Here is a 15,810-nt window from a genome sequence, read left to right as displayed (position 1 = left end):
AATCTCTTTACACTTTAATTTCTTCATCTTTACAGAGCTCCTGTAAAAATTGAAGGAAAGATTCCTCTATTTTCAAATTCTGGCATAGTAGAGCTAAAAAAATCTACTGTTTTATCACAAGGAAGATAATTTTCCCAAAAGTCATAAAATAATATTATCAAGTTGATCAATGTTAAGACAAATGTTCCCATGAAATACAGAAGTCAAACCTCCTGTTTCACCAGGTCTTTAACATATTACAAACTAGTTATACTATTAACATTACATTAAGCATCATGAGAAAAGTTTCAAAAATACCTGCGGCTGTTGACTGGGTGTACGAAGTAGGTCTCCAAGTACATGTTGTCTGAATAAGCCACCTTCCTTTATCCTTGTAACTGTCATATTAGCCTTTTCTCCAATAATGTTGGAATCATTAATCTATTTTTACACACAATTATTTTAGTAGAAAGGTTATAACAAATATGACCACACTAGTGTTTCATTTTAAATTTCAGCACAGGCAAAGGTGAATAAAAGTCAAAGGATGTAAAATAAAATTCAAAACCATTGTAGTCACTTTTTTTAAATAAAAGGAGCCTCTTCAAAAATAAACATAACCTATCCAAGAAAAAAAATTAAGATCATTGCATTATCATACGTTGCCTCAATTACAACTTGAATTAAAACTAAAATTAACTTGAATTTTTATAATTAAAAAATAAATCTAAAGAAAATGAATCTACTAAACTTGATTTTCTCAAAATATCCTATGCTTTTTCTGAATATGATAACTGATAAATTATTCTTAAATAATTGAAAAATTGAGTCATCTTTCTATCCGAGAGTCAACTTTTCCTTGTATCGTTTTTTACCTTTACCCTGGCTTTTCACCCAATTTTGGAATTATATGTTCTTCCAATGGTAAAAATAAAGCCAAGTCAAATCAGTATATACAATTTGTTCTTTACACTGCAAATATGGCAACCTTCTGATGTATTCAGGGACTAGCAAAGAGATAGGAGTCTCCATGCTGGGCCATGTGTGAGCCAAATGATATGGAACAGAAACAATGAATAAGCAGAGGAGACCGATCAGAAAAGATGGAAGAGAGTAGATGCACAGACACCAGAACAGACACCAAAGGAGGTCAGTCACTAGACCTATCTTCATTGTGGAGATTTCTAATTTCAATTCCCAGCCATGTATTTTTTTAAAATAACCCCTACATCCTTATGACTATTACTATTTTGCACAACCATACAGACTTGTTTTCTATGTTTACGTAGTCGCTTTTGCCCCCACTTCCTTGTCTTCTCAACTTCGTCTCCTTCCCCAAATGATTTCATTAGTAGAGTTCTGCATTTTTTTCCACTTTACGTCATGAATTTCTTTCCAGGTAAATATATGTGGGCCTACACATGGCTGCATAGTGTTCAATGTGAAAGTTAAATCAATCCTTCTGCTATTGATGGGGATTTAGGTTTCTAGGTTTTACTTTTACAAATAATGCTGCAGTGACTACCTTTGTGCCTATATCATTTCACATTTATCTTATTATTTCAGTAGGATGGAGTTATATAAGTGATAGTGATGAATCATAAGCTCTCTGTATTAAGATACTACTAAGTTATCTTCCCAAAAGTTTGTCCTAATTTTCATTCTCACCAACATTGCATAGAAGGAACTATTTCCTTGCACTCTCATCAACACTAGAAAGCATTTTTTTTTTTTTTTTTTTTTTTGAGACGGAGTTTTGCTCTTGTTGCCCAGGCTGGAGTTCAATGGCAATGGCATGATCTCAGCTCACTGCAATCTCCGCCTCCCAGGTTCAAGCGATTCTCCTGCCTCAGCCTCCCAAGTAGCTGGGATTACAGGCTAATTTTATATTTTTAGTAGAAACAGGATTTCACCATGTTGGTTAGGCTCATCTCGAACTCCTGTGATCCACCTGCCTCAGCCTCTCAAAATGCTGGGATTACAGGCATGAGCCACTGTGTCTGGCTGAAAGCATCGTCTTTTTAGTGTTTGATAATCTGAGTCCCTAGACTCCTCTCCTTCACATACTCTGGGCATGATTCCTTTCCCCCATTCTCTTCTTCCTTCTAACTAAAGAAAGGTAATTAGATGACAGCCTAAGGTGTTACTCCCTTATGAACTTGGAAAAATCATCTTTATAACCACAAAAGTATCCAAGGCCCCAAAATACAGCTCTCATGGTAGAATGATAGTGAGGGTGATTCTCTTTGGGACCCCCTTAGCATACATCTGGATTTAGTTCGGTTTAGTTCTAAGACCGGTCCTGACTGTGCTCCACCTGCCCCTGTCAAGGGGATTCTAACACACACATTCCTGGACTTTTTCTAAATGTGATATGGAGTAAAGTACCAACAGCTATTCTCCATGAAAGAGAACACTGGATCAGCTTAATTTAGAGAAAACCTTCTCCTTAATTTCCTTTTAAAGAAATTTTAGTTTATGGTTTGCATTTTTATAATATACATAGCCTCCAGTTCTTTTTGGAATAAGGCAGTGTCCAAATAAGCAAACAGCACATAGAAGAAAAGAGAAGCCAAGCCAAATGAGGGAACCTGTAGAAGATTCTGCTTTCCACAGGTGCTTCTCCACTTGATGTTCCACGCGTAGCCAGCACAGGTTCCCTCTCGTGTAACTGAGATTCTTCCCATTCCCTCCAGACTCTGGAGTGCAAACTGCAGATCTGCAGCTGACACAGCAGCGGGGAGGCCTGCACTCACAGAGGGGTGGCAAACAGCAGGAGTCACAATTCACAAACTGGCCGGACGTGGTGGCTCACGCCTGTAATCTCAGCACTTTGGGAGGCCGAGGCGGGTGGGTCACCTGAGGTCAGGAGTTTGAGATCAGCCTGGCCAACATGGTAAAACCCCGTCTCTACTAAAAATACAAAAATTAGCTGGGCATGGTGGTGCATGCCTGTAATCCCAGCTACTCGGGAGGCTGAGGCAGGAGAACCGCTTGAACCTGGGAGGCAGAGGATGTAGTGTCCAAGATCATGCCACTGCACTCCAGCCTTGGTGACAGTGAGACTCCATCTCAAAAAAATAATAATAATAAAATAAAATACATTCACAAACCAATTTCATCTTTAAAGTACACGAAATGTGTACTATGTATTATCACTTGCAAACTCTATGTCCCCTTCCAATATAGTAAAAATAAAATTTGCATTCTACTTATGCCAAGAATTTATGTATTTCCTGGAAATAAAATATATACAATTTTATCAATTTCAAAATAATAATTAATAATTATTTTTAAAAATTATATGAGTAATGTACCTTAAACTGTGGCCTTGGATCGAATATTTTTAATATTAATTCAGAAATATCAAATATCAGTTGATGTTTTCATATCAATTCATTTTGATATTAAAAATAAAACTCTTTTAGTGTCAGAGTATATTGAGTGTTAAAATGATCTTTTAATATAGAAGTACTTTTATTTTTAAAATCGATTTTGATTAAACTAATAACTTAATGTTAATTTGTATGTCTCTGAAAATACTGATAACCTATAAGTAATGAATATAAAACGGAAACAAACATTTGAGAATGTCACCGTATAGTGGATAAAGCAGTGACAAAAACCTAAAAATGTCACTTGCCATGAATAGTTTAGCTTCATATTACTGACATACTCTCAATTACGTAAATTATAAGAGAAATACTACTAAAAAGGAGTACACCAAAATGTTTATTACAGTTGTCTAGATTAGTCTTGTCCAACTGATAAATAATGTGAACCACATACATAATTGTATATTTTCTGGTAGCTATATTTTAGAAAGAAAACAAAACCAAGTAAAATATTTTAATAGTAATAAATTGCATATAATCCCTTATATTCAAATGTTATATTTTGACATGTGGCACTAATCACATTTTAAGTGCTCAGTAGCCACATATGACTCATGGCTACCATACTGAATAGCACAGACTTAGATAATTCAATTATAGATGTCTTTTTAAATCATATTCCAATTCTCAATTTTTCTATTTTAATATTATTGTTATTGTTTATGGCTACCACAGTAAGTAATGAATGCTTATTTTTTAAAATGCATGTATTATAGAAAGTTTTGACTTATGAAAGTCATAATTTCAACTGCCTTTAAAAAATGGTTATAAAAATTGTTATAAATTTTTGCAGACTTTTTAAAATATTATTTTTAAGGGAAAAAATTCAAAATAAATAATATTAGCTTTGGATGGGTGAATTATTTCCTAATCTATTAAAAAGAAGGATTTGAAACAACATTATGATTGGCTATTAATTGACCCTAATATGGTATATATTAATATATATGCATGTGTGACTTTAGTATATCACATATTTACTTATATATCAAATAAATAATTAATACATTTGCATGTATTAATAAGTAGTAATGCTCAAGTTAAACAACATTTAACACTTTATAATGTTATACATATGTGTGTGTGTATACACCAATATTTTAAACTTTTTTCATATACCTTTGAGAATATGTCCATAAGCTTGAATGTCAAAGCTGCCATTTAGAGGTGGAGATGCTGCTTGAATTCTTTGAATACGAATTTTTGACTCGCCTGGCCAATTATTTCCTCTGTAGACAAACTCGTTCTCTGTCTCATGTGTGATTATCTAATTTCCAAAATAAATATTGATAAAATGATTAAACTTTACAATGGCTTACATGATTTCTATTTCATCATGGTACAATCCTGTGACATGGCATAAATGAACCTCATGTATTCACGATTCTTCAGAACATTAAGGAGTGTCACATAAATCAACACAGGCCATACCTATATAGCTGCAATAATGAGGCCAAAGTCAACTCAGTCATCTGTGCAGCAATCAGCTGGAACTGCAGTAATACCTCATTAATTCAGAATGCACCCTCCATCACTCAAGGAACAAATATTTATAGAGCAGGCACTCTGTTCAAGTTACAGTGCTAATCACTGCAGAGAGGCAAAGGAGCATGAGATGTGGTCTTAGCTATTAAAAAACTAAAACAATTTTTTAAAAACTAGTACATGGAGTCTTGAAAAGTTAACCAACAATTTAAGAAAGTTTATGATTTATACAGTGGCTGATCCAGGCTAAAAAAAAAATACTTGTTTAATGTTCAGTGCTAATCAATTGACAGAAGCAGCACATGCTGTAGAAATTCATAGATTGTAACCCTCACGGTGAAAATTATCTTCTCCTGTTTCTGATCCCTTATAGTTATATGTTACTACTCTAAAATTTAAAATGATAAGCCTTCTAGCCCACAGAATGAATAAACATTAGTGCTAAAAGACATAAGCAAGAATGTTCCTAGCAGCTATATTCATAATAGCCCCAAGCTGGAAATAATGCAAAAGTTGTTCAATAGAATGGATAAATTATGGCATATTTATACTATGGAAAAATGTACAGCAATAAAAGAGAATGAAACTACGGTACATGCAATGTGAATCTCACAAAATTGAATGAAAGAAGCTAGATTCAAAGGAGTACACACTGTATGATTCTATTGATATGAAGTTTAAGAACAATTGAAAATAATTCATGGTAGTAAATGTCAAAAGAGTGTTTATTGGAGTGAGGAGTGAGTTTAAGAAAGAAGAGCGGTTCAAGGAAGGTACTTGGGGAGCTAATGATTATCTTGATCTGGGTGTGATTACATGAGTGTATCCACTTTGTAAAAATATGTTGAATTCAGCAAGGTTATAAGATATAAGATAAAGACACAAAAATCAATTACATTTCTATATATAAATAATGAGCATGTGGAAATCGAATTTAAAAACATAAGACAATTTACAACTGCTCAAAGAAAATGAAACACGTTTATAAATCTCACAAAACATGTACTAGACCTGAACTGAAAATTGCAAAATGCTGATAAATGTAATAAATGAAGACCTAAATATGCTAGTAAAGTACAAAGAAGACAAATAAATGGAGAAACATACTGTGTTCATGGATTGGAAGACTCAATATCACAATGGTGTCAATTCTCTCCAAAACAGTCTATAGATTTAATGTAATTATTGTCAAAATACCAGCAAGGTTTTTTTGTAGACATAAATAATCTTATTTTAAAATTTATAGGGGAAGGCGCAGGACCTAGAGTAGCAAAAATAATTTTGCACAAGAAAAATAAAGTGAGAAGAATCACTCTACTCAATGTTAAGTCTAACTATTCAGATACAATAATCAAGAATGTGTGGTATTGGTGGAAGGACTGACACATAGACCAATGGAAAGAATAGAAAACTCAGAAATATGCTCACACAAATAATGATTTTTGACAAAGGTTCCAGTGTAATTAAATGGAAGAAAGATAGCCTTTTCAATAAATGGCGCTGAAACAATTGGAGGCATAGGCAAACAAATGAACCTCAGCCAAAAATCACATCTTATATGTAAAAATTAACACAAAATGGATCATGGCCTTAAATATAAAATGAAAATCTATAGGATTTTTAGAAAAAAAATAGAAAAATCCTCAGGACCTAGAGCTAAGTAAGTTCTTAGACTGGAAACCAAAAGCACCATCAAAAAAAAACAAAAAAAATGATAAATTTGGCCTCATAAAATTTTTAAAACTTTGTTCTGTCAAAGACCTTATGAAGAAGATGAAAAGGTGACATACAGTCTGGGAGAAAATATTTGCAAACCACATATCTGACAAAAGAATTATACCTAGACGTTTCACAGTAGAAGATATGTAGGTGGCAAATAAGTTCATAAAAAGATGTTCAACATCATTAGCCATTAGGGAATATCAATTAAAATGAAAATGAGCCATCGCTACACACCCTACCAGAATGCCTAAAATTAAAAATAGTGACATCACCAAACACTGGCAAGATTGTGCAGAAACTGGATCGTACACTGCTGGTGGGAATCTAAAATGGTGCAACCACTTCAGAAGAAAGTATGGTAGTTTCTTTAAAAACTATACATGTTCTTACCATACGATCCTATAATTGCACTGTTGGGAATTTAACCCAGAAAAAATGGAAACTTATGTCTCACAAAAGCCTACAGATGAATGTTCATAGCGGTTTAATTCATAATAGCCAAAACCAAGAAACAACTCAAATGTCCTTCAATGGGTGAGTAAACAAACTGATACATCCATAACAGTAAATATACTCAGCAATTAAAATGAATAAATTGATCAACACAATTTGAATGGATTTCAAGGGAATTATGCTGAGTAAAAAAAAGCCAGCATCCAAAAGCTATGTACTTGCATGATTATATGACATCTGATTCCATTTTTGTAGCATTCTTGAAATGACAAAATTATTGAGAGAATGAATTTGTGGTTGCCATATATAAGTGAGTGCAGGAGGAAGGGAACGAGGGAGGTGGCTGTGACAGCATGGCTGCAAAAAGGTAGCACGAGAGATGCTCGTAATAGAACTGTTCTGATAGTGGTCAGATGAATCTACACCTGTGATAAAATTGTTTAAGAACTACACAAACACGCACACACACACAAACCTGGAAAAATCTGAATAAGGTCAGTGGATTTTATCATGTCAAATTCCTTATGATATTATGCTATATTATACAAAAAATTATCATTGGGGGAAAATGGGTAAAGGATGTAAAAATAGTTCTGTGTTATTTCTTACAACTGCATGTGAATCTACAATTATGTCAAAGTTCTTAAAACAATTTATTGATCTATACATTTAACATGTGTGCATATTATTACATGTACCTGTCACCTGAATTTTTTTAAAAGGTCACAAAAGTCTAAGTCCTGTATTCTTCAATGTAACCTTTGATAAATAAAGATAGAGGTTACAATTACCAATTAGTTTATTGAGGAAATCTTGAAAAATGGGAAATTTTGATACAGATGCATTGAGAATACAGAGCCCTGAATTAGTTATTACCTTTTTTTTTATTTTTTATTTTTTATTTTTATTTTTTGAGACGGAGTCTCGCTCTGTCACCCAGGCTGGAGTGCAGTGGCAAGATCTCCGCTCACTGCAAGCTCCGCCTCCTGGGTTCACGTCATTCTCCTGCCTCAGCCTCCACAGTAGCTGGGACTACTGGCGCCCGCCACCACACCCGGCTAATTTTTTTGTATTTTTTAGTGGAGACAGGGTCTCACCGTGTTAGCCAGGATGGTCTCGATCTCCTGACCTCGTGATCCGCCTGCCTCGTCCTCCCAAAGTGCTGGTATTACAGGCGTGAGCCACCGCGCCCGGCCAGTTACTATATTTTCTAATAGAGCTAAGAGTAAAGCACTGAAAAGCATTTGTAAGATGCTAATCTTGAAGATATTAAGAGTAAAACATTGGGCCAGGATGGGATAAAGGCAATTTTTTTGGAGTTTTTATAATTTTTCAGTAATTTTAATCATAAAATTGTTTACTTTGCAAAAAGTCTTCTGTGAGGGTCTAATCCAATTACAATGGTTAATGATTATTTCATCTTTAATCTTGAGCTTATTATACTTGTTTTTGGTTTGTGGTAGGAAATTATATTAACTCATTGAATCATTTTATAAAAATTTAATTTTTTAATGTTTCATTATATTTGTAATATTTAATATTAACCTTATAAATGTACAAAAAATTGTTCAGGTCCTTCTGGAATTATGAAAAACCACTTCTGTCTTCCTTTGTATAAATTTTCATACAAACAAAAATAAACGGTGTTTATAACAGAAAACAATTTAAAAGCATAATACAGAATCTCAACTTTTCTTTCAATAATATCTGTTTAAGGATCTTTATTGGAAGAGACCATGACTTTTTCTTTTAAGTCCACAGAGAAAACTCTGCTTAAATATGACTTTGTTTTTTAAGGCTATTTCTCCCTGTTTTCCTTCCCATAGACATATTTCTGTAACAATTTTTTAATACTTAAAGTCAATTTTCATACTCCAAATCTTCATATAACCTTAGAATAGTTAGTTGTCTTTTCCTGTGAAAATATTCCATCTGTATGTTGGTTATTTAAAAAAATTAAAAATAAAATTCACTACATAAAAAGTAATGCAAAATCCTAGGCTTACCTGCCCAAAGCTCACAGCCATCATGGGTATATTGTAACTGCAATTATATGAAGTCATAGTCACAGAATATTGATTTGTCATAGTTGGCCCATTTGTTTTGGTCTGATTCACCTGAAAGTGCTCTAAGAATATTCCTTTATTTGCTAATGCAGGAAGTCTTCTCTTGGGCATTTCTAAAGAATATAAATAAAAATATTAGGTTGGTGTAAAAGTAATTGTGGTTTTTGTCATGTAAAAGTCAACCTAATAGAAAGGAGATAAAATTGCATTGCTTCTGTTGCTAAAAATAAAATTATCAAATAATATCGACATTGTCATGGAATAAAGTATTTAAAATCAAGTATTAGAAGACGTGAAGGCAAGTAGTTTATGAAGCTTGCTAAACTTTCACTTTTATATTATAAAGCTTTATGGCTTTTGACATATGAACCCTATCAAGTAAAGACCAAATATTTGAAAGCTACCAATCCCTGGGTTTCCTCCAGCCTTCTGTGGTTAGTTAGCTTTGTTCTGTTCTAGGTCCCCCAAATGTGATGCTCACTAGGATGTGTGCTTCATGAGGGCAGGACAAAGATTGTCTTCTTCATTGCTCTTTTCTTAGTACTTGACACAATGCCTGACACATAGTAGTTGCTAAGTGAATATCGTTTAATGAACGACAACGTTTATCCCAGCACAATCCGTCTGTCTTATACATGTTCTACCAATCATAATGTAGGTCTGGTGACAGCAGATTCAAAAGGAGTGACAATGAAGTAGTAACATTTACATTTTTTTAAAAAATCAGTTAACTCACCACCTTGCACTTGAAAGCAGTTCCAAAGAAAAGGATTCTAATGTTCCTCTCAAAAATGGGAAAAGTCACTTTTAAGGTGACTGTTTGGAGTTAGGTTAATTTTTTAAAAGATCATAGAGTTTAATTTTTATTATTATTACATCTAATAAATGTCATGTCTATTAACATGACTAGAAACACAGTGCTAACACTATTGAAATGAAGGTTTCATGTGTAGTATTACTAATTATCACTCTTAAGTCTATGGAAAGTTTCAAGTCAATCTTAGTAGACAGATGTCAATGTCCATAGTTGCATTTTGGGAATAGATCTCTCATGGTAGTTGGTTTCTCAAAAATAAAACAAACCAAAATGAAAATGTTTGACATAGTATATTTATCCATAAACAAAATCCTGGAGTATAAAGCAAATTCTTGCTATTGTGAGAAAGTTTTCATTAAGGATTCATTTATCCTTGGAATAATCACCTTGCACTATTCATTACAAAATAAAATCATAATATTATTGAGGTGAAAGAATGACTCATTAATATTTAGAGATTAATGTTTCTATCCATACTACAGAATGTAAAAATAATTTCCATGGTAAGATTTTACTATATTTAGATTACAATAGAGATAAAATGATACAACATACCATCCAATGTTGAGATTGTAGATGTGTGTCCAATGTACACTACATCCACATAGAAGGACTGTGATTCCGATGCTCTATGTAAACTAATCCTTTGAAGAGAAACATTTGTCCCAGTGTATTTCGTTCTTATGAGATCCAGAAGGTCTATGCAAGTGTAAGTCCAGCTGAAATATGGTAGATTAATTTGTTGTATAGATCAGTGGTAATGTTTAAGCAAATATACTTTAAAAAGCATTAAAATTTTATAGAGTAAAATATTTTTTCCCACAAGAAGACCATCAAGGGAGCTTTATTAGCACAGAAAAGCAGCCATAACAAGGCACAGCAGGCAGAAACTTACATTAGCAGTAAAAGATTTAGCGTTGTATACAAATATAGCTTTCTTTTATTTGTAGCCTTGGCAGTAGCCATAGGAATGTAAAATAACATTGTGTAACAACAAGTAAGGAAACTAAGAAGCACAGGCATTGGTGTAGAGCACATTAACAAAACAAGACACAAGAATGGAGTCAACAATTTTAGTGAACAATACCAGGCATAGAACAGTAAGTTCAGTCCGCTGCTAAGAAGCAAAACTGGAACTTGATAACACTTCCAGGAAAGTTCCCTGGAGTAGCATTGTCCATTGTTCTAAGTGCTAGAAGGGTGTTATTTGTAGATATAAATGGTTGCACAGTACCTTTTAAATGTATAACTCAGATTCAGATTTTCCATTAAATTGTAACTGCATTGGAATCCCATAAATTACAGTTAAGCATTAAAGCTATAAGAGTTCGTAACACATATATAAATATTTCCATTCAAATAATTAAATATAGTTTAACAATAATCTTTCATCAGCTACCACTGTAGTTATTAACTGACTAGTTTGTTTGAGTACTGTATAATCCCATTTTCTTCAGGGTTCATAAACTCATCAAGGGATCCACCTCTAGCTCATCAAAGATTAGACTACATATACCAGTTTTAGAAAATTGTATGCAAACGACATTAAGTTAAAGTGCTCTTTAAATTAAAAAAAAAAGTACTTAGGGCCTCGACGTAGAATTGTACAACTAATTATACAATTCTAAAATTTTAAAAACCACAACTTAGAAAATTTGGCATACTGAACAGGACCTTTTATAAGGGAAAAGGAGACTGCAAATGATATCAAAACTGAACTGCACACTGTGCCTTTGTGATTAAATAATTCCAGTTTTGAGGAGAAAGGCAACCTGTTTTTAGATTTTAAAACTTGATTTACAACTACAAACCACTTTTTGGAAGGTTGTAGAACAATTTTGGGGGGTGGGAAATGGCACTTTTAACACTAACAGTGTAATGAAAACGACAAATACTAATACATCTACTTGATCTAGGTGGACTGTCTGACCTATATTAAAGCAGATCTAGAATTATTTGTTAGAGGTCAGATGCGGTGGCTCACGCCTGTAATCCCAGCGCTTTGGGAGGCAGAGGTGGGTGGATCACAAGGTCAGGAGTTCGAGACCAGCCTGACTAACGTGGTGAAACCCCGTCTCTAACTAAAAATACAAAAAAAATAGCTGGGCAGGGTGGTGAGCACCTGTAATCCCAGCGACTCAGGAGGCTGAGGCAGGAGAATTGCTTGAACCTGGGAGGTGGAGGTTGCAGTGAGCTGAGATCACGCCACTGCACTCCAACCTTGGCAACAGAGTGAGACTTCATCTCAAAAGAAAAAAAGAAATACCTGTTAGAAGCAGATAAATGTATCTCATCTTGACTGGTAATATCAAGGGAACCCTGTTATTTTTAACAATCATGATATTCTTGTTTAAAGGTCTTGTAACATTTAGGGTAAAGAAAATCCATGAACTCCAGCAAATGTAATGCATCTTGAAATTACTGCACAGCAGATAAGTTTTTTAATTTTTTAAAAATTTTTAGTTTTATTTTTTGTGGTCACATATTAGGTGTCTACATTTGTGGGGTACATGAGATGTTTTGGTACAGTCATGCAATGCATAATAATCATATCATGTAAAATGGGGTATCCATCCCCTCAAGCCTTTAATCCTTTGTGTTATAAACAAATTATACTTTAATTGTTTTTAAATGTACTATTAAATTATTATTGACTTTAACCACCCTGTTGTGCTATCAAATACTAGGTCTTATCATTCTTTCTAGCTATTTTTTTGTACCCATTAACCATCCCCACCTCCCCTCAGCCATCCCAAATTATGGGCTAAAAGGAGAGACCTATTTAATGATACAGTAAGTGATGACTTGATTGATACAGAAAAACAAGGATCCATAAAATGTTCCAAAATCCTGTGGCAGTGGAGGAGTGCATAGCATAAAGGCGATGGGCATTAAAAGTAAAATTGTTATTTCACTGTTCAATTCAATCAATCATTCTGAAAATGTACCTTCAGATGTCCCTTTGAGAAGGATTTCTGCTTCATAAAGATGGACTATAGCAAATTGGGCATGAAGCAGTGGTATATAAGCATTCTGTTTATGGACTTTTCTGCTCCTTGCCACCTAACAGAGGCAGGGCTGGCTCGACTCCTGGCATTGCATCTGCCTGTGTGACTGCCAACAAAGGATGTCCTCTTTTGAGTCAATAATTCTTCTGTGGAATGGCAGCATTCGCTCCACTCATTTAATTCATTCCAGGAGCTAGCTTCAGTCCCATTTTATACATTGGGTTCAACTACGTAATGGCCTCAAAGGCATATATTTGTGCACTGGGGGACACAACATGTTTTTCAATACTAATATATCTCTCTCAGCACACACAAATGGAAATATATCCAGTGTTCATGGATTGGAAGAATTAATATTGTTAAAATTGATATTGTTAATTATTAAAATCATATGGTTCTGTGCAAACACCATCCACAATATGTATAGATTTCAGGCATTTTTCTCTCTCTCTTCTTTGAAGTCCACTTCAAGTTCTACCACACTTCAGTATCTAATGAACTTTGTGTAAACAAGAATTTCTCTTTCTTTACATTCTATGGAAACATGTAGATATTATACTTAGGACAAGACATCAATCATTATCTTTTTAATGCTTATTTCAAGAACCTAAGGAATATATGAAGCAGGACTTTTGTGTTTCCTAAAAAATTCTTTGAAAAGCTTAATGCCCTTATTAAAGATTTTCCCTCTGACAAACACCTGTTGGACTCCGGATGCCTACCTCATGACTAAAGAGATACTGACATTGTATTTAAACTTGGTCTACAGTTGCCCTCACTTTATCCATTGATTGATCAGAGTATTTGAGGAGAATTAGGTCCATATGCTCAGGATCTGATGCCAGAGATATATACTTCAAAAATGATGTCGATGTTTTCTATTAAAAACGGAAGACTATGACTTCCTACACACACACACACACACACACACACACACACACACACACCCTTTTTCTTTAAGACAAGGTCTCATTCTGTCACCCAGGCTGGAGTGCAGTGGCGCAATCTTGGCTCACTGCAGCCTGGATCTCCTGGGCTCAAGCAATCCTCCACTTCAGCCTCCTGAGTACTTGGGACCACAGGTGTGCATCACCGTGCCCAGCTAATTTTTGTATTTTTTGTAGAGATGGGGTTTTGCCATGTTGCCCAGCCCCCTCCCTTTTTTAACATAAGATCATTCCAGTTCCACAGGAAGGATAACTCTGATATGCTCCCACCCACCTGCCTAGTCCCATCTTTTGTCACCTTTCTGCTACTGTCCCAGTGAACACAACTGATTTCCTCCTGATAGAGTCCGGGGACCTAGCTTTGCTGGAGCACCTCCAGGTCTACACCCTGGCTGTCTCTCACTTCACACTTCTTGTCCTCTAAAATATAGTTTTCAAAACCTTTAACAAACAAGGTTTCCTTTCCAGTCCAACATATGTCAACAATTTTTAGAGTATATGAATTTCTAAACTTATGAATTGGGAACTGGCTGATGCATTTTGAAAATAGTGTTGGGGGCCAAGCAGGGTGTCTCATGCTTATAATCCCAGCACTTTGGGAGGGAGGCCTAGGCAGGAGGATTGCTTGAGCCTAGGAGTTCAAGACCAGCTGTGGCAACATAGCAAGACCCAATCTCCACAAAAACAAAAAAATTAGCTGGGCGTGGTGACGCACATCTGCAGTCCCAGCTACTTGCAGCGGGGAGGCTGGGGTGGGAAGATCACTTGAGCCCAGAAGGTGAAGGCTGCAGTGAGCTGTGATGATCCCACAGCACTCCAGCCAGGGTGACAGAATCAGACCCTGTCTCAATAATAATAATAATAATAATAATAATAATAATAATGTTGGGATGATGTAGAAAACAGGACAATTGAAATTGCAGATTTGAGCAGCAGCTTTTGCATCAAGAAACTTATTCCTCCATCAAGACTGCCCTTTCTTCCCATCTAACTATTCTACTCTCCATTAACATCTTGCCTGTTTTCAATTCTTGTCTTTGTTTTGTTTATGGTCAACATTTGGTTCTATTTCCAACTTTGGATCATTTTCTCACTCCCTCTGTCTGGGTGTCAAGAGGAGACGCTGGTTCTCCCTCACGCTTGTTCCACACATGGCAGTTCTGAGTCACAGAGTTCTATTCTATGATGGGAAGAAAATAGTGCTTTCCATATCTTATTATAATAGAATAATGCTCTCCATATCTTATAAAATGATGGAAACTTACATGGCATGTATTAAAGTAGCATATAAACTGTATAGACCTATATAAAATAAAGCTTGTGATGTAGCTATAACAGATAAAAAAGCAAAAAAAAAATCTTTTCAAGATATGTAGATCCCACCGTGGTTATTTTTATGAGAAAAGCTTTATATGAAAGAAAAACTTCTAAAATTGTAGAGAAAAAATGTTCTGTCTTCAGTGGAGTGATGGTTACATGACTGTATACACATATTAAAACTCACTGAACTGTGCACTTAAAAAGAGTGAATTTTACTTTATGTAAATTATACTTTAATAACCAACAACAATTTATGGGGAGTACTTTATAAAATAGAAAGGTGTGTCTCTGTGTATGTCCTCACTATTGCTTCTATTGTAAATGAAATATTGTAAATGAAATTTTTGTATGTACTGTGTATGAAAATGCAGTCACAACTGACATAAATTTCAGAAGATATAAAAATTAATAAAACTCCGAAACTAATTATATAGAACTAAATTGTGTTTAAAGGCATGACAGTTGTAGTCATTAAATAGCCTTCTCTAGGTCCATTTTGTTTCTTCCTTTATGTTTCTCTATTTGCATTTCTTTGTGCCTAACTTTTGGCACAGCAAGCATTACTTCAAAATCTGTCTACTTCCTTTTTTTTCAGTGATCAAACTATAATGACTATAT

The 15,810-nt window shown here is 34.6% G+C and overlaps 1 protein-coding gene across 1 annotated transcript in view; it reads right to left on the bottom strand.

Moving 5' to 3' along the window:
- Positions 1 to 15,810, bottom strand: part of PKHD1L1 (PKHD1 like 1) — a 162,324-nt gene that overhangs the window by 101,021 nt on the left and 45,493 nt on the right. Inside the window, exons 22-26 of the mRNA XM_055284802.1 lie at positions 10,473 to 10,636; positions 9,041 to 9,213; positions 4,494 to 4,641; positions 2,571 to 2,725; positions 298 to 420 (exon numbers count right to left, since the gene is read on the bottom strand). Coding sequence (XP_055140777.1) covers positions 298 to 420; positions 2,571 to 2,725; positions 4,494 to 4,641; positions 9,041 to 9,213; positions 10,473 to 10,636 — 763 coding nt within the window. The remainder of the gene's footprint in view (positions 1 to 297; positions 421 to 2,570; positions 2,726 to 4,493; positions 4,642 to 9,040; positions 9,214 to 10,472; positions 10,637 to 15,810) is intronic.

Source organism: Symphalangus syndactylus, chromosome 7 (assembly GCF_028878055.3).
Source record: "Symphalangus syndactylus isolate Jambi chromosome 7, NHGRI_mSymSyn1-v2.1_pri, whole genome shotgun sequence".
Classification (NCBI taxonomy): Eukaryota; Metazoa; Chordata; class Mammalia; order Primates; family Hylobatidae; genus Symphalangus; species Symphalangus syndactylus.
Note: the sequence above shows the minus strand (reverse complement) of the source record. Positions and strands in the feature narration are given on the sequence as shown.